Below are 22,593 nucleotides of genomic sequence, written 5' to 3'. Positions count from 1 at the left end.
CAAGGTAGGGGTTGCGCAGACCGGCTCCAGCTGTGCGTGTTAAGGTCCCGTGAGAATGGAGACCCCAGTAGCTCGGGGGACCTTCCTGGGGGCAGAGGAGCCAGAGCACAAACCAGGCAGAACCCGAGGGAGGAGATGCGGGGCAGGGAGTGGGCAGCCTGCCCTCAAGAGGCCGTGACCAGAGCCGGAGGGGCCGGAAGGCAGACGGAGGGCGGTGGCCACGGCTGCCATCTGCAGAGCACCCAGCAGGTGCCACACGCGTGCCTGGGCTCCGTGGGCACTGTGACCTGGCCCAGGTGCCGTGGACTTGCACCTGTTGGGCCTGCGCTGGGGGCTGGGGGCCGGGGTGCAGGCGGGGAGCCAGCCCAGTGCTTTCCTCACGGGGCCCTCAGGGTTTGCAGAAGCTTCTGTTGTGCTTCCTGCCCCTAGACGTGTGGCTGCTCCAGGCCCTGGGCTGAGGGCAGGAGAGGACCCCAGGGCCTGAGCAGCCCGGCTCGGCACCCGGGTCTGCCCCCGGTCTGGGCACGCCTCCGACGGGTCCCGCATACTCCGGTGGCCCCGTGCTCAGCCCTGGGAATGCGGCAGAGACCGGGCGGACGGACGCTGCCATGGTGTCGCTTCCCTTGCAGCCTCATGTACTGGACAGACTGGGGGGAGAACCCCAAGATCGAGTGTGCCAACCTGGACGGGCAGGAGCGGCACGTGCTGGTCAACACCTCCCTCGGGTGGCCCAACGGCCTGGCCCTGGACCTGCAGGAGGGCAAGCTATACTGGGGAGACGCCAAGACCGACAGGATCGAGGTGAGCCGGCCTCTCGGGGCTGCGGGGGCTGCCTGGGGGCGGGCGGCAGTCCAGGGAGCCATCAGAGCAGGTGCGTGGCGCTGCCCGGCTGTGTCGGGGCCCCTGCTCCCTGGCGTCCGTGCACCGCTTTTGCGCCGTGTTCCAAAGCACAAGGTTCAGATGGCGTGAGCCGCGCCCTCGCATCCACTGCGCCGTTTAAGACGGGAAGATGGATGTGGACAAGGCCGCAGGTGACCGCCACCCGCTCTGGTGGCTGCTGCCGAGTCGGGACGGTCGTCCTGGTGTCCTGGTGTTTAGCTGCGCGCGCCTCCCCGGGGAGCGCTGGGTCTGGGCTGCGTGCTATGATTTCATGTAAGTGGCCGCGCCGTGCCCGTCCTTTGGCCACCTGCTGTTCGTGCACCTGCAGCTAGGTGCTCTGGTGCCAGCGGCACGGCCGTTAGCTTGGGTCCCTGTCCTGGTGGCTCCCTCTGCTCCCATTGCTTCTGGACGATCCCTGTGTGGTCGCGTGGCCCATCCCACCCTCTGCGTCACCTGGGTGCTTCCTGGGGCTCCCGGGGGAGGCCCGAGCTGGGCGGCTTGGGGAGGCAGTGGGGTTGAGAGCAGGTGTGTCTGTGCCACAGGTGTCAGACCCTGCTTCTGAGTGGCAGGAGACTGGACTCTGGGCTGGGGCAGGCTGGGTGGACGCCCCGTCCGCGAAAACCCAGGGAGCCGCAGCTGCAGCCATTTGTTGGAGTTCCCTGGGAGTTAACACTGCGGGGGCCCCTGGACTCCCCTCTGCTGGGGGGGGGAGCCGGGAGGTGCTGGAAGGTGACATTCACCCTTCTGGGCCTGCTGCGGGCATGCTATCCGCACATGAACCCTGGGAGTGAGTTAGGGACCGTGGCCAGCAACGTACAGGCCTTACCCATTTATCCCAAAGCAAGGTTTTTTGTTTTGTTTTTTTTATTGCAGCAAACAACATAAAACTGACCATTTATTTTCTTTTTAAGATTTACTTATGTAAAAGGCAAAGTTACATGGAGAGAGGGAAGGACAGAGGGAGAGGCCTTGCACCTGCTGGTTCACTCCCCAGATGGCCACAGCAGACAGGGCTGGGCCAGGCCGAAGCCAGGAGCCTGGAGCTCCATCGGGTCTCCTGAGTGGGTGGGGGGGCCCCAAGCACTTGGCCATCTTCTGCTGCTTTCCTGGGTACGTTAGCAGGGAGCTGGGTGGGAAGTGGAGCAGCCGGGACATAAATTGGCACTCATATGGGATGCTGGCATTGTAGGCAGCAGCTTAACCTACTGTATCACAACACCGTACCTAGAACCAACCATTTCTAAGTGAGCGGTTCAGTGGCTTTTATTACCTTCAGCACGTTGTGCAAGTACCACCGTTGTCGTCTTCTAGAACGTTCTCATCACCCTGAAGGGAAGCCCCATAGCGCCTTTAGCACTCGCCTCCCCACCGGCTTTCTGTCCCCAGGGTTTTCTGTTCTGGACGCTGGTGAGGCCGGGATTGACCAGTGTGTGGCTTCTGTGCCAGTCCTCTGTCCACGGCAGCGGGTCCCAGGGTCACTGCTGCTGCACTGGACCTCAGTCCTTGATGTCCCTTTGTAGCTGCTGCGTTTCCAAGAGGGGAGTAAATCGTATGGGAGTTCTCACACCCCACTGCTGTGGCTCTGGTGGCACCGGCTTTGGGGATGCCAGACAAGGGCCCTGCTGCTGTCAGGCCCTGTCCAGGGCTGGCTTCCTCGTGGGGCTGCACCGGACACCGCGGCTGTCCTGCGGCCCTCGCCAGCTGAGCTGCCGACACAGCTGTGGGCACGGCCAGCCGGGCAGCTCCATGTTTATCTACCTGGGAGCAGGTACTCGGGTCCCAGGACAAACCCTCAGGCCATCCTATCAGGTAGGCTGCCCTGGGGTCCAGACTGCTGAGTGCAAGCTTCCGGGAGGTCCCACCCCCACCCCCCATGCCTTCTCGTCCTGGAGCCTGCCTTGGGTCTGGCCACTCCCAGGGGACCAGTAGCGCCTGAGCATGTTGCCTGCGAGGCTGAGTTCCAGGGCCTGGGGTGCCCCGGAGGTGCTCCTGGGAGATGTCCCTCGGCACCTGTTGCCGGGTCTTTGCACCAGGCTGGCCGCCCAGGTGCAGTGGCTGCTGGGGGGTGGGATGGGTTGTGGGAGCAGCTGAGGTGCATGGAGCCACGTTTACCTTCCTGCAGGTGTGGTCAGACTCCAGGAGGGTGGGAGGGATGGTCGGGCAGGTATGGGCCGGGTCAGGAGAGAGACAGGCCACGCTTGTAGCAGTGGTGGGGTTCCCCAGAGGTTGCAATAAAGGCAGTGAAATGGCGCAGTCCGAGGGTCCAGGACCCACGTGCCAGCCCACACTCGTTTGACCCCCAGTCTTCAAGCAGAGGGGTCTTGTTCGGTGGGGTGTGTGCGAGGCCCGGCTGTGAACACAGCCAGGCACTGGGAGATGGGGCCGTCAGGCTGACAGTCTGGCTGTCCCCGGGAAGAGGCCGCTGGGCTCCTGGTGTTCTGGCCGCCCCTGGGAGGGCTCTGGGGTGGCTGCGGCTGAGCCCCGGTGGACTGGGATGAGAACAGCAGTCTGGAGAGGCCGTGGGTTCCTGTGGGTGGCAGAGCAGAGACCACGGGGCCGACCTGGCAGCCCTTCCCGGGAGTCTCCTGCTGGCCTGGTCTGGGACAGCCGTGCTGGAACTCAGGCACCACGCCAGGCCCTGACAGCCCCTGGACGCCCACGGGGCGGCAGCCCCTCCATGGCTAGCTTGTCGCCATCCTCTGACAGTGGCGGGGGGCGGGGCGTGGGCTCCCTGAGCATCCCCTCCACCCGCGCTGGGGACCTCCTGGAGGTCAGTTCTGACACCTGCGGGCTGGAGCCCTGGGCGAGGCCTGACCCACTCGGTGTGGCCCACATGGGCATGGGCTGGGGTCTACTCCTTGCTCTTCCAGAGCCGCCCCCGCCCACCCTTCCAGCTTCTGACCTAGACCTAGGAATCCCTGTGTGGTGTTGGCTTTGTCCCCGGGGCACAGCCATTCGTTGCTTTCCCAGTGTGCAGCCCTTGGGGTCGGAAGGTCCAGCTCTGCAGGTGCCTGCGGGCCTCCTGTGCTCGGCCCTCCCACCCTGCCCCCCTGCCCCCCTCCCACCCGCCCCCTGCCCGCTGGAGCTCAGGTGCCTGTGGTCCTCCTGTGCTCGGCCCTCCCACCCTGCCCCCCTCCCACACGACCCCTGCCCCCTGCCCGCTGGGGCTCCCAGGCCTGGCCCCAAGCTCTCTTCCTCTAACTGGCCTCCATCTCCCGTGCTGTGCCCCACCCCCACCCGACTCAGCTCTGTTTGCAAAACTGACCAGGGTAGGGGATCCCTCGTCCCCCTCAGGAGACTCTGACCCCCTCTGCTCCCCCCGACCTCACGGACACCCGGCCCATGACCTCCCCGAGCAGTTCCCTTCATCCAGAGCTTGCCCTGGCCCTGGCCTCTGCAAACCTGGGTCACCTCCACCCTCAGCCATGGCCTCATGGACGGGGCTGAGCTGCCCAGTTCCTTCCTGGGGCCGGAAGCTCCCGCAGCTGTCCACTGCTCGTGTTCCGGCCTGGTCACGGAGCACTCGTTTCGCTTCTCTGTGAGCGGGCACGCGGGCGCCGCTGGCGTCTGGCTGGACCGTTGCGTTATTTTTGGACGTTGCGCCTTGGGTCGGGTTTCCTGTTTCAAAAAGTGAGGCTGCAGGAGCTCCCGCGGCAAGCGCCAAGATCCGTGGCTGCGGCCAGACCCAGCCCTGCCAGTTTGCTGTACCCCTCAAGGCAGGAGTGTTTTGTGCACTTGCTAGTGGCTGCGTCGACGTCACAGAGTAGGGGCTGGTGGTGTGGCTCAGGGGGGGAAGCCTCCACTCGGGACCAGGGCGCTGGTTCAAGCTCTGGCTGCCCTGTTTCTGACCCGGCTCCCCACTAACGTCCTAGGAAAGCAGCAACAGGTGGTCTACGCCCGTGGGTCCCGCCACCCACGTGGGAGACCTGGGCGGAGCTCTGGGTTTTGGCTTCGGCCTGGACCAGCACCAGTCTCTGCTGAAGCCGTCTGGGGAGTGAACCAGCAGGTGGAAGATCTCTCCCTCTCTCTGCCACTCACTCGCTCTGCCTTTCAAATAAATAAATCTTTAAAAAGTCAAAGGATGGTGTCTCTCAGTGTGGGAGTGTTACATGGATTCAAGTTTCAGTGCCACTGCCACACCGCGGTGCCCACGAAGCACTGTCCATGGCTGCTTCTGTGCTGCAGAGACCGCTGTGGCCTTGACCCTGGAAATACTTCCGTCCCGTACACGCGAGGTCTGCCGGCTCCCGGCCTGCAGTCGCCTCCCAAGCCCACTCCTGGCTCCCGCCTTGTGGGTGTCCGGACTCGTCCTCCCGGGGTCAGCACCGCCGTGTTCCCCGTGTCTCTCCTCCTCAGGCTCTGTGGCCTAGGGGAGGTGGACGCCTGCTGAGCTGGGCCCGCAGGGACCTGGCATGAGAGCGCCCGCCTGGCTGTCCCTGGTCCGCAGAGCCGTTCTGTGCTGGCTGCGCTCAGCCGTTGGCCTGCCCGGGGTCCTCTGAGAGCGCTGAATCCTGCCCACAGCGGGCCCCATGATGGCGAGCCAGCGAGGTGACCAGCCTGCCACGGGACGGGGTGGGGCGTGACTCCTGCCACCCGTGGGGTCTTCAGGGAGGCCCTGCAGCCTGGAGCTACCACCCTGCCCTGGGGCACAGCCCTACCACCCTGCCCTGTGGGCACAGCCCTACCACCCTGTCCTGGGGCATGGCCCCTCCACCCTGTCCTGGGGCACAGCCCTACCACCCTGCCCTGTGGGCACAGCCCCTCCACCCTGCCCTGTGGGCATAGCCCTACCATCCTGTCCTGGGGCATGGCCCCTCCACCCTGTCCTGGGGCACAGCCCTACCACCCTGCCCTGTGGGCACAGCCCCTCCACCCTGCCCTGTGGGCATGGCCCCTCCACCCTGTCCTGGGGCACAGCCCCTCCACCCTGTCCTGTGGGCACAGCCCCTCCACCCTGTCCTGTGGGCACAGCCCTACCACCCTGTCCTGGGGCACAGCCCCTCCACCCTGCCCTGTGGGCACAGCCCCTCCACCCTGCCCTGGGGCACAGCCCCTCCAGCCCTGGGAGGAGCCAGTCATCTCCTCCCCCTCCTTTTATTTATTTGAAACTCAAGTTACAGAGAGAGAGAAAAAGAGATCTTCCATTTGCTGGTTCATTTCCCATCTCTGGTTTGCTCCCCAGATGGCTGCAGCAGCTGGGGCTGGGCCAGGATGAAGCCCGCATGAGTGACAGGGGTCCAAGCCTCCACTGCTTTCCCAGGCCATCAGCAGGGAGCTGGATCAGAAGGGAGGAGCCGAGACTCAAACCAGCACCCACATGGGGCTGCAGGAGGTGGCTTTACCTGTTAGGCCACAGCACCAGCCCCCGGGTCACTTTCATTATAGAGTTCATGTACAGCAGCTGGGGACCCTCCCCAGCCTTGACTGCTGTGCGTGAGGAAGGGGCCAGGGGCTCTGGGCTGGTTTGAGCCCCGCCTCTCGGACCACCTGTGCTTCTCCCACCTGCAGTGCTTTGGCTGGAAACCCAGAGTAGACCCCTCCCGGTGAGGGTTTTATGGGAGGGGGCGCAGCTTCTCACGTGTTCCCTTTCTTTCTTTTTTTTTTTTTTTTTTTTTGACAGAGTGGACAGAGAGAGACAGAGAGAAAGGGTCTTCCTTTGCCGTTGGTTCACCCTCCAATGGCCGCTGCGGCCAGCGCACCGCACTGATCCGAAGTCAGGAGCCAGGTGCTTCTCCTGGTCTCCCATGGGGTGCAGGGCCCAAGCACTTGGGCCATCCTCCACTGCACTCCCGGGCCACAGCAGAGAGCTGGCCTGGAAGAGGGGCAGCCGGGACAGAACCCTTGGTGCCGGCGCTGCAGGCGGAGGATTAGCCTAGTGAGCCGCGGCGCCGGCCGTCGTGTTCCCTGTCCCTGTCGGGTGCCCTCCCATCGTGGGGGCTGGATACCAGCAAGAACGCTACAGCGTGAGCCATGTTCATTCTGCCTCCTGCTGTGCTGTGCTCACTGGGGCAGCCAGCAGTGGTGTGGAGAGCTGGGGGAGCAATAGGTGCACCCGGAGCCCCGAGCTGCAGGTGCTGTCTGGTCTGACCCGGCCTCTGCACTGTGGGAGCTGCTGCGACACCGGGCATCTGGCACTTACCGCCTGCCATTGGGGACCAGGCCTCGCTGTCATGTTGCACTCCCTGCGTGACCCAGCAGTGGCGGCAGGTCTGATCCTGGTACAGGTGGAGGAACGGCTCTGTGGGGCTGCAAGGCCTCACCCAGGTGCAGGCTGGGACAGGCCCCCCCGCTGCCCGCCCCTCCAGCCGACCAGCACTTTTGTCCTGTGCTGTCCGACAGCAGAGCCCAGGGTCCTTTCAGTTCATCACGCAGTTGGCTTGTCTTGTGTTTTGCCACCTGCAGACCAGGGGGTCTCTAGCTTTTCTGGTGTAGTCTGGCTCCAGGTGCCTGCTGGAACCTGCTGTAGACCACGTCCTCCCTCCTCCCTCCTGCCCTGATGGCCGAGAGCCCAAGTGTCGCGTCTTTTTTTATCCTTTTTTGACAGGCAGAGTTAGACAGTGAGAGAGAGAGAGACAGAGAGAAAGATCTTCCTTTTTTGTTGGTTCACCCCCCAAATGGCCGCTACGGCTGGTGCATTGCGCCCATACGAAACCAGGAGCCAGGCGCTTCCTCCTGGTCTCCGGTGCAGGTGCAGGGCCCAAGGACCTGGGCCATCCTCCACTGCACTCCCGGGCCACAGCAGAGAGCTGGACTGGAAGAGGAGCAACTGGGACAGAATCTGGCGCCCCGACCGGGACTAGAACCTGGGGTGCTGGTGCCGCAGGTGGAGGATTAGCCTAGTGAGCCGCGGCGCCGGCCACGTCTTTTTTCTTTCTTTCTTTTTTTTTTTTTTAAGATTTATTTATTTATTTGAAAGGCAGAGTTTCAGAGAGACGGGAGGCAGAAGCAGAGAGAGGTCTTCCATCTGCTGGTTCACTCCCCAAATGGCTGCCATGGTTGATCCGGCTTGAAGCCAGGAGCCAGGAGCTTCTTCAGGTCTCCCGCGTGGGTGCGGGGGCCCAAGCACTTGGGCCATCTTCTGCTGCTTTCCCAGGCCACAGCAAAGAGCTGGATTGGAAGCAGAGCAGCCAGGACTTGAACCAGTGTCCATATGGGATGCTGGCACTGCAGGTGGCTGCTCTCCCCGGCGTGTCACGAGTTAATCCGGTCTTCCCGTTGCAGGGCCCCTGCAGGGCCCCATCACCGGGGCCCCGCCCCTGCTGTTTGTCGCGGTTTGGGGTGTGATGGGATTTTCTCCCTTGCATTTCCGCGGTGGTTGCGTCTGATCTCGTTCTGTCAGGAAAGATCGAGGTTTTGTATCTCAGGGTACACAGAGGGGAGAGCGACAGGCATAGCTCAGGAACGTGGGGGACGCTTGTTCCTGTCCTGTGTGGTGGGTGTGAGCTGGTGCTGCCCCTGCTGCACCTGTGCAGGCATGGCTAATCGATCCCAGACTGCTTCAGTGCAGCGCGCTCTGGTCTGAGACCCACCCCTCGGTACTGCAGGCAGATGCCACCCGTGGGTCAGCAAGGATAAGCAGGACACCCGTCCACCCATTCTGCCCGTGCTAGCACAGCGTCCCCGCCCAGGTAGCTGTAGGAGAGGGCCCCCGAGCTGGCGCCTGTCTCTGCTCCCTGGCCCAGACGATAGTCACATGACGGAAAAGTCGTTTGTCCGGCTGGAGCCCCGAAGCACCCGGCAGGGGGCAGGTGCAGCGGAGACTCCTGGGAGTCGCAGCCGTCGCCTCCCGGGCAGCTTGGGTCTGTGGCTGTGGTTGGCGCGGCCCCGGCCCTCCAGGCCCGTGTCTCTGCCGCCCCAGGTGATCAGTGTGGACGGGACGAAGCGGCGGACGCTCCTGGAGGATAAGCTGCCGCACATCTTCGGGTTCACGCTGCTGGGGGACTTCATCTACTGGACAGACTGGCAGCGGCGCAGCATCGAGAGGGTGCACAAGGTCAAGGCCAGTCGGGACGTCATCATCGACCAGCTGCCCGACCTGATGGGGCTCAAGGCCGTGAACGTGGCCAAGGTCGTCGGTGAGTTGGGGGCCCGCGCGGTGGCTGTGCCGTGCTGACTGGGAGGAGTTGGGGACCCACGTGTGGACCCACATGGCCGTGTGGGGCCGCTCTGGAGGGCAGGACGGTGGCTGGGGGGTGGGATGTTGACGGGACATGGTCAGTGTGGACCAGGGTTGTTGGTCGCCATTGCTGTATTTGTGGCTGCGTTGTTGAGTGCCTATGTGTGCCAGACCCTGACAAAGCCCCTCAGTGCCCAAAGCAACCCTGTTGCCACTGGGGGAGGGAGCGGAGCTGCTCAGTGAGTGAGCAGCCAAGCTGGGCAGTCACCCCGGGTCTGCCCTGACCGCTCACGAGGCTGTGGTCGCTGTCCAGGGTGTGCAGGCCTGGGCCCCGCAGAAATCTCACCCTGGAGGTCTTTGTCGGACACAGTGATTTCCCTCTGGAAAGGAATCCAGATGCAGGTGCACAAGTTACACTGGACACTGTGGTCGCAGGGCCGGGCCAGGGACAGCGGGCTCCATGGGGCCCGGGCCTGGTTCCTGCCTGCACTCTGCGGGCAGATCAGGGAGTGGACGAACGAGAGCCCAGTCTTGCTGTCAGGTTACTTGTAGTCTGGTGGGCCCGGTGCCCCGCCTGGCTGCATCCAGGAAGTCGGGGTGACTGAGCGTGGGACAGGGGAGCGGGTTGGGGGAAGGGCAGCCTCGCAAGGGCCCGGCAGGAGGCAGTCGGGGTGGCCGTGGGGGCAGTCTCTGTCGAAGCCCTGCCCGCTGCAGACCTGGGGCTCCGAGTGATGTCCGGAACACAGCCGTGAAAGCCTGTGTCTCCGAGTGGACTGAGACGGCGGGGCTGTGGTTTGGAGCTGAGGCGTCGGCTCTGGCTCTCCCTTGGTCTGGGAAAGGATTGCTTTATTTTTTAGCTGAAATACTTAACACCAACGCGAAACCGACCTTAGCAGTGCCGCGGCGGCAGGCTGAGGTCAGAGGCTGGCCCGCAGGGAGGGCCGCACTGGTCACTGCTCCCGTAGCTGAGAGGCGCCTGTGGCTGCGCCAGAGACCCTGACTCTTGGAGGTCACTGGGGGTGGCAGTGAACCGAAGGGTCCCAGGAGCCGAGCTCGGGCAGGAGGCGGGCCCTGGTTCCCGTGGGCTCCCCAATTCCGGTCCCCTCGGCCGACGGAGCGGGCGGAGGCAGCGGCCCCTGCCGGCGCCCTCGCCGCACTCCCCTGCAGGCCGTGCGTTCGCTTCCAGGCACCAACCCGTGCGCGGACGGGAACGGCGGCTGCAGCCACCTCTGCTTCTTCACGCCCCGCGCCACCAAGTGCGGCTGCCCCATCGGCTTGGAGCTGCTCAGTGACCTGCAGACCTGCATCGTGCCCGAGGCCTTCCTGGTGTTCACCAGCCGGGCCGCCATCCACAGGATCTCCCTGGAGACCAACACCAACGACGTGGCCATCCCGCTCACGGGCGTGAAGGAGGCCTCGGCGCTGGACTTCGACGTGTGCAGCAGCCACATCTACTGGACGGACGTCAGCCTGAAGGTAGCGTCTGCAGGGGCGGCCAGGGCTCGGCGCCTTTTACTTACGAGAGTGGTGGGATTTGTTGCAGGTTGATTCGGGCTGATAAACAAGCAGGGGTGGGTATGGCAAGCAGACCCAGTGGACACACACACCCTGGCTTCTGAGGGGTAGCCCGGGGCCTAAACTGACAGTGACCTCCGACCCTCCCCCCTCCAGTGCCTGTCCCCATGGCACATCCCTTCATTCAAAGCTCAAGTTCAGGGCCCGCATCGTGGCGTAGCGGGTTTAGCCTCTACCCGTGATGCCGGCATCCCATTCAAGTACTGGTTCGAGTCCCGGCTGTTCCACTTCCGATGCAATTCTCTGCTAATGTGCCTGGGAAAAGCAGCAGATGATGGCCCATGTGGGAGACCTGGATGGAGCTCCAGGTTCCTGGCTTCAGCCTGGCCCAGCCCCAGCCATTGTGGCCATTTAGGGAGTGAACCAGGGCATAGAAGATAATCTCGCTCTTTCTCTGTCTCTTTGTAAGTCTGCCTTTCAAATACATAAATAAGTCTGAAAAAGCAAACCGTGGATGGTGTTGCGATGTAGCAGGTTAAGCTGCTGCCTGCAGCGCCAGCCTCCCACGTGGGCACCGGTTCATGTCCCGGCTGCTCCACTTCCCATCCAGCTCCCTGCCAGTGCGCCTGGGGAAGCAGCAGAGGACGGCCCACTGCTTGTGCCCTTGTGCCCACGTGGGAGACCCAGATGGAGGTCCAGGCTCCTGGCTTCTGCCTGGCCCAGCTCTGGCTGTTGCAGCCACGTGGGGCAGTGAACCAGCACTTGGGCCATCTTGGCTGCTTTTCCAGGTGCCTTAGCAGGGAGCTGGATCAGAAGTGGAGCAGTCGGGACTCAGACTGACACCAATATGGGATGCTGGCGCTGCGGGCAGTGGCTTAGCCCGCTACACCACAGCGCCGGCCCCCTCTTGTGTTTTTTTTTTTTTTTTTTTTTTTTTTGACAGGCAGAGTGGACAGTGAGAGAGAGAGACAGAGAGAAAGGTCTTCCTTTTTGCCGTTGGTTCACCCTCCAATGGCCGCCGCGGTAGCGCGCTGCGGCCGGCGCACCGCACTGTTCCGATGGCAGGAGCCAGGTGCTTCTCCTGGTCTCCCATGGGGTGCAGGGCCCAAGGACTTGGGCCATCCTCCACTGCACTCCCTGGCCACAGCAGAGAGCTGGCCTGGAAGAGGGGCAACGGGGACAGGATCGGTGCCCCGACCGGGACTAGAACCCGGTGTGCCGGCGCCACAAGGCGGAGGATTAGCCTAGTGAGCCGCGGCGCCGGCCATCTCTTGTGTTTTATTGGTTCCTTGGGATAGTTTCAGCGGTGAGATCGTTCGTGTGAGGCTGCACGTTTTGAAGACTTAGAGCGATGTCTGCGTGAGGTTTGCATGATACACGTGTCCACGCCCAGGTTGCTTTTCCTACAAGGGTGCTGTTGGGCTACACGTTGGATGCTCACTCTTGAATGCCCAGTACCGGCCAGCTGGTCCCAAGTGCAGTTGCTGGCTGCTCCGGGGCCTCTGACGCCTGCCCCTCGTGCCCCTCCCGCCCCCAGACCATCAGCCGCGCCTTCATGAATGGCAGCTCGGTGGAGCACGTGATCGAGTTTGGCCTCGACTACCCCGAGGGCATGGCTGTCGACTGGATGGGCAGGAACCTCTACTGGGCCGACACTGGCACCAACAGGATAGAAGTGGCCCGGCTGGATGGGCGGTTCCGGCAGGTCCTGGTGTGGAGGGACTTGGACAACCCCAGGTCGCTGGCCCTGGATCCCACCAAAGGGTAAGGGTACGAGTCCCCGCCATTCCCCCGTCAGCCCATGCGGCAACGTCTGCGCTCAGTGATGTCAGCTGTGCCGACTGCCACTAGCTTGCACGTGGCCTGGACTGGCCGGACGCCAAGGCCAGAGCGTTGGCAGGGCGCCAGAAGCTGCTGTGCCAGGCAACAAGCTGGCCACTGTCGCCTGGGCCTCCCGGGAGCCTGCATGGGGCAGGTGCCCATGACCTTCATTGCCCAGATGTGCAGCGGAGGCTTGGGGACCCACCCGGGGTCAGTAGGCAGTGGAGCGGGGCGAAGCCAGCAGGTGCCTGTTGGGCTCTACCCGGGCCTCTGTTCCTTGCCGCGAGGCCCGGCTGCCCCGGGAGAGCTGGCCTTGAGGTCCTTGGATTTGGGGCTGCTCAGAATGGGCCTCTTGGGGCTGCTGGGCCGCAGCTGGACCCGCTCGAGAGGCATAGGGGCCTAGTGCCCTCTTGGGGCATGGGGGCCTGGGTTTTCTTCCCGGTACCCACCCTGTAGCGCGACTGAGACGGGACTGGAACAGCCCAGATGCTGCCTGGGGCCACTCTGATGGGCACGGAGGGCAGACTTCCAGCAGCAGGAGGGGCAGGAAGCGGAGGGGCAGGATTTTGCAAATGGGCAAGAAAAATTTAGGAGTTTCCGGACGAGGACGAGATCCTTTCTGGATCTGTTGAGGAGGAGGAGCCGCTGGTGGAGGCGGCCTGGGGCTGAGCTCGAATCCTGATGCCGCGGCGCCTCCCGGCCTGGTCCTGGCGCTCGCGGTCTCCCCTGAGCCTAGTTCGCGTCCGTCCCCTCGGCAGTGCCCGGATGTGGATGCTGTAGCGCCTGCTTTTGTGCCTGTCGGTGGGCGTTCACCTGCAAGGTGCCTCTGCAGGAGCTCAGGGAGGTAGCCCGGTGACAGCCCCAGCAGGGGCCCAGCCGGGTCTCCAGGAAGGCTGACGGGGGAGCTGGTGAGGGCCACGTGGTCCCTGCACCGGAAGTGCACTCAGCCCTGCGCCCGTCCCCCGTGCCTCTCAGCTACATCTACTGGACTGAGTGGGGCGGCAAGCCGAGGATCGTGCGCGCCTTCATGGACGGCACCAACTGCGTGACGCTGGTGGACAAGGTGGGCCGCGCCAATGACCTCACCATCGACTACGCCGACCAGCGCCTCTACTGGACTGACCTGGACACCAACATGATCGAGTCGTCCGACATGCTGGGTGAGGGGCCGGGCGGCCGGGCTCTGCCCTCCACCCCAGCACCCATGCTGTAGCTGGGGTTTGGGGAGAGGCCTGACGGATGCCGGCTGTTTCCCGTGCTGCTGCTGGGTCCCGGGTTCTAGAAAACCCTGCTACCGAGACTCTCATCTGATCCCACACCTGCGGTGGAGGTTTGCGTTGATGGGGAGACAGGCTCAGGGAGGCCGTGCGGCCTGGTCTCCAGGTACAGACCCAGGGGTTGGGGAGCCCCTCGGAGCCCAGGGCCACCACCTGTGCCCGCCATTGTGCTTGGAGCTCGCTCGGGCTCCCAGCATCCCCTGTGGGTGCTCTCATCTCCCTTTTCCCTGGGTTGGGGGAGTGGAACGTCTGACGGGCTGGGGCTCTGTGGGCTCAGGTCTGGACCCCCAGGCAGACAAGGGGACAGATCACTGTGGCTCCTGTTTGCAGGGGTGTGGTTGTGCCCATTTTGCAGATGAAGAACCTGAGGTGTGGGCGAGCGGAACGCCTTGTCCCAGGGCCGGAGCTAGGAGCTGGCGTCTTGGGAGGGTGGGCTGCACCCTGAGGCTCCCAGTGCTGGAATTTTGCAAGGCCGGGTGCGAAGGTGGGACCAACACGCAGGCTCTGCCTCGAATGGCCTTGGTCCGAGATGAGACAAGTCACAGCACGGCCGTGATGGCCGGAGGTGACGAAGCTTGCCCATCACCCGGTGTGCAGACGGGCTCCGGGGAAGGCAGCCAAAGCTGAAACCCCAGAGTGTGGCCACCCTGTGCCAAGGGCCTTGCCGGCCCCTGCCTTGTGCAGTTTCCCCTGTGTCTGCCTCAGATGCCACACAGTGCCTGGTTAACACGGGGAGGCTGGAGGGCCGTGGCAGTACCTGGTTAACGCGGGGAGGCTGGAGGGCCGTGGCAGTACCTGGTTAACGCGGGGAGGCTGGAGGGCCGTGGCAGTACCTGGTTAACGCGGGGAGGCTGGAGGGCCGTGGCAGTACCTGGTTAACGCGGGGAGGCTGGAGGGCCGTGGCAGTACCTGGTTAACGCGGGGAGGCTGCAGGGCCGTGGCAGTACCTGGTTAACGCGGGGAGGCTGCAGGGCCGTGGCAGTACCTGGTTAACGCGGGGAGGCTGCAGGGCCGTGGCAGTACCTGGTTAACGCGGGGAGGCTGCAGGGCCGTGGCAGTACCTGGTTAACCATGGGGGTGCTGCAGGGCCGGGGCAGTACCTGGTTAACGCGGGGAGGCTGCAGGGCCGTGGCAGTGCCTGGTTAACCATGGGGGGGGCTGCAGGGCCGTGGCAGTACCTGGTTAACCATGGGGGTTGCTGCAGGGCCGGGGCAGTGCCTGGTTAACCATGGGGAGGCTGCAGGGCCGTGGCAGTACCTGGTTAACGCGGGGAGGCTGCAGGGCCGTGGCAGTACCTGGTGAACGCGGGGAGGCTGCAGGGCCGTGGCAGTACCTGGTGAACGTGGGGAGGCTGCAGGGCCGTGGCAGTACCTGGTTAACGCGGGGAGGCTGCAGGGCCGTGGCAGTACCTGGTTAACGCGGGGAGGCTGCAGGGCCGTGGCAGTACCTGGTTAACGCGGGGAGGCTGGAGGGCTGTGGCAGTACCTGGTTAACCATGGGGGTGCTGCAGGGCCGGGGCAGTACCTGGTTAACGCGGGGAGGCTGCAGGGCCGTGGCAGTGCCTGGTGAACGCGGGGAGGCTGCAGGGCCGTGGCAGTACCTGGTTAACGCGGGGAGGCTGCAGGGCCGTGGCAGTACCTGGTTAATGCGGGGAGGCTGGAGGGCTGTGGCAGTACCTGGTGAACGTGGGGAGGCTGCAGGGCCGTGGCAGTACCTGGTTAACGCGGGGAGGCTGCAGGGCCGTGGCAGTACCTGGTTAACCATGGGGGTGCTGCAGGGCCGGGGCAGTACCTGGTTAACGCGGGGAGGCTGCAGGGCCGTGGCAGTACCTGGTTAACCATGGGGAGGCTGGAGGGCTGTGGCAGTACCTGGTTAACCATGGGGAGGCTGGAGGGCTGTGGCAGTGCCTGGTTAACGCGGGGAGGCTGCAGGGCCGGGGCCGCACCTGGTTAACCATGGGGGGGGGGGGGCTGCAGGGCCGTGGCAGTGCCTGGTTAACACGGGGAGGCTGGAGTAGCAGTGCCTGGTGTGGCCCTGGCGCTCTGCTGTCACGCGTGTGCCCCCGTTCCCCAGTCGATGATGGTCACTGGCTGGCAGAGACCCTGGGGCGCGAGGTCTCTGACCTGGTGCGGGGGAAGCCTCTCTCAGCTTGGGCGCTGGCCGCGTGTGTCACGGGGAGGCCGCCCTGAGGCCATTTTTAAAGTGACTGTTCCCTGGGGATGAAATCGTCCACTTCCAGACTGGACACAGGGGTGGCTTTGGCGCAGCGGTCAAGGCGCCACGTGGGACAGCCGCATCCCGCAGCCGAGTGCTGGGCGGGAGCCCGGCTCCGCTTCCCAGCCAGCTTCCTGCTGATGCTCCTGCAGGCGCAGCTGACGGCTCGAGTTCGTCCGTCTCCACTGCCCATGTGGGGGCCTGGAGGCAATCTCCAATTTCTTTTTCTTTTTTTTAAAGATTTATTTATTTGTTTGAAAGTCAGAGTTATACAGACAGAGGAGAGGCCGAGAGAGAGAGAGAGAGGTCTTCCATCAGCTGGTTCACTCCCCATTTGGCCTCAATGGTCAGAGCTGGGCCGATCCGAAGCCAGGAGCCTCCTCCAGGTCTCCCATGTGGGTGCAGGGACGCAAGCACATGGGCCATCCTCCACTGCCTTCTGAGGCCACAGCAGAGAGCTGGATCAGAAGTGGAGCAGCCGGGACTCGAACCAGCACCCACATGGGATGTGGACACTGCAGGTGGCTGCTTTACCCATTATACCACAGCGCTGGCCCTGAATCTCCAATTTTTTTATTGTGATCAGATAGGCTGTTTTAGGCACTTTTTTATTTTAAGATTTATTTATTTATTTGTAAAGATTTATTTATTTGAAAGGCAGAGTTACAGAGAAGCGGAAGCAGAGAGAGAGGAAGGGAGGGAGGGAGGGAGAGAGGGAATGGGAGGGAGGGAGGGAGGGAGGGAGGGAGGGGGAGGTCTTCCATCCGCTGATTTGCTCCCCAAATGGCCACAATGGCCGGAGCTGGGCTGATCCAAAGCCAGGAGCCAGGAGCTTCTTCCATGTCTCCCATGTGGATGCAGGGGCTCTAGCACTTGGGCCATCTTCTACTGCTTTCCCAGGCCACAGCAGAGAGCTGGATCGGAACAGGAGCAGCTGGGACTTGAACCGGCGCCCATGGGATGCTGGTGTTGCAGATGCGGGCATTGATGGACAGGGCTTTCCCACGGCCACATGCTCAGGAGGTGGGGGCCGGGTGGCCCAGGCTGGGGGACTCCGGAGCTTGGCTTGTTAAAACGGGATTTTCCGGTGCCGTGCAGCTGGCCAAGCTCAGAGCGCTGAGGTGCTTGAGACGCTCAGGAGCACGGCACAGGTGGCTCCCACAGAGATGGGGGCGGCTCCAGCGCCCCTGCCCCTGCTCCCAGCCCTCAGCCCCTCCCCACGCGTCCCAGCAGCCGCCTCAGCCAGTCACTGCCTCTGGTGCTGTCTGGGTGGATGAGCTTTGCTGTTGCAGAACCTTCTAGAAGTATGTCCTATGGCAGGTGCTGTTTTGTGTCCTGCTGCTTCCACCCAGCCCGTGGGCTGTGGTCTCTGTTCCTGGGCCACTTCTGTCACGTGAAGACCCCCCTGGGTGCCCCTGGGGGCCGGCGTCTGGGTCATTGCTGGCCTGCGGCTCTCTGCAGGACTTGGTGCTGGGGATGGTGCCGTGCGTGCAGGCCTCTGGCGGGGAGGCTCGGCTGTGGGTGAGCTGTCGGCGCCGTGGCCGGGCCGTGCTGACGCCGCGGGGCCGGACGGTCTCCCCGCAGGTCAGGGGCGGGTTGTGATCGCTGACGACCTCCCGCACCCCTTCGGCCTCACACAGTACAGCGACTACATCTACTGGACCGACTGGAACCTGCACAGCATCGAGCGGGCCGACAAGACCAGCGGCCACAACCGCACCCTCATCCAGGGCCAGCTGGACTTCGTGATGGACATCCTGGTGTTCCACTCATCGCGGCAGGACGGCCTCAACGACTGCGTGCCTGGCAACGGGCAGTGCGGGCAGCTGTGCCTCGCCATCCCAGGGGGCCGCCGCTGCGGCTGCGCCTCGCACTACACCCTGGACCCCAGCACCCACAACTGCAGCCGTGAGTGCTGCCCCCCTGCAGCAGCTGGCCCTGGGGGCTCCTCAGCCGGGTGCACGGGGATGGTGGAGCAGGCTGTGCACTGCACAGAGTCGGTAGAGCTGCCTGCTGGCCTCGGGCCGGGTCCGAGCTATGGGGTCTGTGGGGCATCTTTGGATGTGAAAACCCGCCTCTAGGGGGCAGCACCCATTCGGGCGCTCTGTACTGTTCCATGGATTCAGCGAGGGACTCCCCCGGCCTGTGCTTATTCCCAGACAAGGAGCCCCAGGCACAGAGCTGTGCAGTAACCTGCTCAAGGCCACACAGCTAGGCTTGGGCTGGCCCCGGGCAGCCATGCCGTCTCCTAGTGGCCTCTCGGGGCGGAGCGGGGGGGAGCTTCTTGCTCTCCTACAGTGGTAAGAACAGTGACATTCAGGAGCCAGGGGTGACTTCCTGTGTCCCTGCTGTGGCCTCTCGGGGGGGAGGGGGAGCTTCTTGCTCTCCTACAGTGGTAAGAACAGTGACATTCAGGAGCCAGGGGTGACTTCCTGTGTCCCTGCTGTGGGTACTGCTGTGACAGCCGCAGTGTCCATAGCTCGGCTCCGCACGGTAGGCCACAGTCCTCACAGCGTGGCGTCACCCGGGCCCTCTCTGCCCCGGGCTCGTGCAGGCCCTAAGCTGGCCGGCCTTCACTGCCATTCCCTTCCTTCGGTCCCGAGTTGTTCTAACCGTAAATGCCGTCCCTGGTTCAGAGCTGACACCTGCCCTTGCACACAACCGGGGGGCACGGCCTTCGCCCTGTGGTCTTCCTTCGCGGACGTCTGGCCCGTGCAGGTGCGGGTGTGCTTTTCAGAGTCCAGCGGGAGGGAGGCCAGCTGTCCGTCTGTCCATCCACCCATCCGTCCTTCCCCTGTCCGTCCATCTGCCTGTCCTGGCCACGTCCCCTGCAGCCTGCGGGTGCCGACGTGCCGCCCACTGGTCTCTTTGCTTTGCTCCAGCGCCCACCGCCTTCTTGCTGTTCAGCCAGAAATGCGCCATCAGCCGGATGATCCCGGATGACCAGCGCAGCCCGGACCTCGTCCTGCCCCTGCATGGGCTGCGGAATGTCCGCGCCATCGACTACGACCCGCTGGACAGGTTCATCTACTGGGTGGACGGGCGCCAGACCATCAGGCGCGCCAAGGACGACGGCACCCAGGCAAGTGCACCGCCGCTTCCGCGGGGAGACCCCTGGCTGCCGCCCCCTGTGCAGCCTGGCCCCGATCAGGGTGAACGGTGATGTCACTGCCGGGTCCGATCCTGAGCCGTGTGGGACCCTGGGCCTGGCCAAGCCCGGGGGAGTCTCCCCCTGTACAGGGCGGCTGTGCCTGCGTGGGCATGGGTGCTGTTGGTCATGCCACATTCATCCTTTTCTTGTAGTCCATTCTCTCGTGACCCTGAGCGTTGGTGCTCTGTGCCAACAGCACGCAGGGCTCGTGGGAAAAGCAGCGCTGGGGCACAGTGCTGAAAACTCCAGAAGCAAAGGGTCCCCGTGGTGGAGCGCCCGGCACAGGCACGTGCCGCAGGGAAGCTTGCTTCTGTTGCCCGTTCCTGGTTTCTGGGTGGTTTCCGGCGTCTGCTGGCAGATGGGATGTCCGCCACGGCCTGCTGTGCCAGAGGTTCGGGGCCCAGGATGGTGCTCGCCCCAGACGGCCGAGCCTTCGGGAGGGGCCCCTGGAGGGCGGGCCTCAGGTCGTGGGGTGTGGCCCCTCGAGCTCTGCAGAGGGGGTCCTTATGGAGCCTGAGTTTGGGATTGGCCCTCTCTGCCCCTGTCCTCCATGCGCGCCGCTGTCCTGGCTGGAGGCCGTGCGGATGGGGCTGTGTGGCCTTGGCCTGAACCTCCCGCTGTGAGCTGACCATTGACCTGCCCTCGCGGGAAGGCTGGCTCCTCGGGGGTTTGCTGTGGCAGTGCGGGCTGCCTGCCCTAAGCTGGAGGCCGGCGCTGTCTGTCCAGCTGGCTGGCCCTTTGCCAAAGTGCGTCGCCCAGCAGCATAGTGCCAGGAGTGCGCCCTCGGCTGGTGGTGGACGGCGCTGTGGTGGAGGTCACAGGCAGCTGGGATCTCCGTGGGAGCAGTCGGGGTGGAAGTTATGGAAGCAGGTGCCCGCCCTGTGCTGGGTGCAGGGACAGAAGCCCGCCCTGTGCTGGGTGTGGTGACGGCCAGGTGCCTGCCCTGTGCTGGGTGTAGGGACAGAAGCCCGCCCTGTGCTGGGTGTGGGGACAGAAGCCCGCCCTGTGCTGGTGCAGGGACAGCCGGGCACCTGCCCTGTGCTGGGTGTGGGGACAGAAGCCCGCCCTGTGCTGGGTGTAGGGACAGAAGCCCGCCCTGTGCTGGTGTGGGGACAGAAGCCCGCCCTGTGCTGGGTGTGGGGACAGAAGCCCGCCCTGTGCTGGGTGTGGGGACAGAAGCCCGCCCTGTGCTGGGTGTGGGGACAGAAGCCCGCCCTGTGCTGGGTGTGGGGACAGAAGCCCGCCCTGTGCTGGGTGTGGGGACAGAAGCCCGCCCTGTGCTGGGTGTAGGGACAGAAGCCCGTCCTGTGCTGGTGTGGGGACAGAAGCCCTCCCTGTGCTGGGTGTGGGGACAGAAGCCTGCACTGTGCTGGTGCGGGGACAGAAGCCCGCCCTGTGCTGGGTGTGGTGACGGCCGGGTGCCTGCCCTGTGCTGGTGCGGGGACAGAAGCCCACCCTGTGCTGGGTGTGGGTGACGGCTGGGTGCCTTCCCTGTGCTGGTGCGGGGACAGAAGCCTGCCCTGTGCTGGGTGCGGGGACAGAAGCCCGCCCTGTGCTGGTGTGGGGACAGAAGCCCGCCCTGTGCTGGGTGTGGGGACAGAAGCCTGCCCTGTGCTGGTGTGGGGACAGAAGCCCGCCCTGTGCTGGTGTGGGGACAGAAGCCCGCCCTGTGCTGGTGTGGGGACAGAAGCCTGCCCTGTGCTGGGTGCGGGGACAGAAGCCTGCCCTGTGCTGGGTGTGGGGACAGAAGCCCTCCCTGTGCTGGGTGCGGGGACAGAAGCCTGCACTGTGCTGGTGTGGGGACAGAAGCCCGCCCTCTGCTGGACGAGGGTGGCAGTGCACAGCTCTGCAGAGCCCAGGTGTCAGCTGAGGCGGTGCCTCCTGCTGGCTCCAGTGCGTGGTTGCCTGGAGCGGCCCTTGGCCCTTGGCGGCCTCTGGGGAGGAAGCCGGCGGAGGCTTTGAAGAAACAGCCTGGGGGAAGGCGCCCCCCTGCTCCTCAGTTGGGAACCCAGCTTTTCCCTTCCTGCGGCTCTTGCCAGCCCCGCCTTTGGGGGACCCTGGCTTTGCTCCTTCATTCGGGCCGCCCCGGGACAGTGGTTACCATCCACTGATGAGGGCTTGGTGCCGCCCCCACCCCCACGTGCCGTGCCTGCCCAGGACGGCTCCTGTGCGTGGTGAAGCTGGGCTCTGGTCAGCAAGGAAGCCCCGCCCAGGGAGGGCCGTGGGCCTGGGCGGTGTTGCGGGTGCTCGTCCCGGACAGATGGGGTTTGCAGAGTCCAGGGTTATGCCCGGCTTCCACAGCCTGCGCCGTGCAGTGAGCCAGTCCTGGCCGTGCCAGGCCAAGATCCACAGGCAGGGAGCTCTGTGTGGCGCTGGGGCACGTGCCCAGGCCCGGCAGCGTTGTGGGGCACGGGTGTCGCCCGTGCAGAGCCGAGGTCCTCAGAGAGCTGCTCTGAGCCTGGTGGATCGATGCTCTTGGTGGCTGCCAGCGAGGCCGACCCAGGGCTGCCGTGGGTGGTGTCCTTTCTAGCCGGATCCAGGGGGCTGGGCCTGGGGCGGGGGCTTCCTTTTGGCTGCAAGCCCCCTCCATTGCCCACCTGGAGACATTGTGTTTTGTCGACACTGAAACAAGCAAAGACAGCCCCCGGTGACCTGCTGCGCAAGGTCGCCCTTGGCTGCCCCCTTCCTAGAAGCCGGAGGGTCTCCCCCCAGCCATTGCAGCCACAGCGCTCCACGCCCCTCTGTATCAGCCAGGTCTCCAGGAACCGGAACATGCGGGCTGTCAGGACAGCTTCAGGGGCCAGGTCATCCCAGGCGTCAGGGTTTGGGGTGGAGAGGGGCTCTGGGCTCTTCCCGCTTCCTACACCTGCTCAACCCACCACGTTGGAGGGATCGTGCGGGGGACCCCAAAGCCAGGACACATCCCCCAATGCAGCCAACGCACGGAGTTGGGCAGTGCTGCGGGGATAACGGGCTGGGTGGAGGCCCGAGAGGCGCTAGGTGGGGTCCCTTTCCCCGCCCCTGCACCCCGGCCTCTTTCCCCGCCCCCGCCCCTGCACCCTGGCCTCTTTCCTCGCCCTTGCCCCTGCACCCTGGCCTCTTTCCCCGCCCCTGCCCCCCAGCCTCTTTCCCCGCCCCTGCCCCTGCACCCTGGCCTCTCCCTGCACCATGGCCTCTTTCCCCACCCCTGAACCTGCCCCCCTCCCCCGCCTCTTTCCGTTGGGGGAGGGGCCGTGAAAGGGGATCCTCCGGTCTCTGCATCTGCTGACATAAGTTAAAAAACATTTGAGAGTCTTCCACCTAAAGCATGCATCCTGGGAACACAGCAGGGAGATGTCTTGGCCAGGCCTGAGGTCCTGGGGCCCTGCACCTGTCGGACACTTGGGGTGAGCCAGGGACGTGACCACCAGCCCAGTGTCACTCAGCTGGGTCCCTCGGGCGTCCTCGCTCACGGGGCCTGGAACCCAGGGGGGTGTCGAGTCTTCCGGAAGCCGGTGTCCGGATCTGCCTCTGCACTCGAGGTTGGGAGAGGAAAGGTTGCTGGGGTCCTGGCCTCCGGGCGCGCTGAGATGCCGTGGCTGCTCTCCCCCGGCGCCAGTGTGGTTTCGCTGCTGTCCCCG

General features: G+C 64.5%; 1 protein-coding gene across 1 annotated transcript in view; it reads left to right on the top strand.

Moving 5' to 3' along the window:
• The window catches only part of LRP5 (LDL receptor related protein 5), a 99,064-nt gene that overhangs the window by 58,490 nt on the left and 17,981 nt on the right, over positions 1–22,593 (top strand). The window contains exons 7-13 of the mRNA XM_062195709.1: positions 630–801; positions 8,738–8,954; positions 10,182–10,471; positions 12,048–12,274; positions 13,307–13,491; positions 17,407–17,730; positions 18,705–18,904. Of these exons, the coding sequence (XP_062051693.1) occupies positions 630–801; positions 8,738–8,954; positions 10,182–10,471; positions 12,048–12,274; positions 13,307–13,491; positions 17,407–17,730; positions 18,705–18,904 (1,615 nt within the window). The remainder of the gene's footprint in view (positions 1–629; positions 802–8,737; positions 8,955–10,181; positions 10,472–12,047; positions 12,275–13,306; positions 13,492–17,406; positions 17,731–18,704; positions 18,905–22,593) is intronic.

Source organism: Lepus europaeus, chromosome 7, assembly GCF_033115175.1.
Source record: "Lepus europaeus isolate LE1 chromosome 7, mLepTim1.pri, whole genome shotgun sequence".
Lineage (NCBI taxonomy): Eukaryota > Metazoa > Chordata > Mammalia > Lagomorpha > Leporidae > Lepus > Lepus europaeus.
The sequence above is the reverse complement of the archived record's forward strand: the minus strand, read 5'-3'. Positions and strand labels throughout refer to the sequence as shown.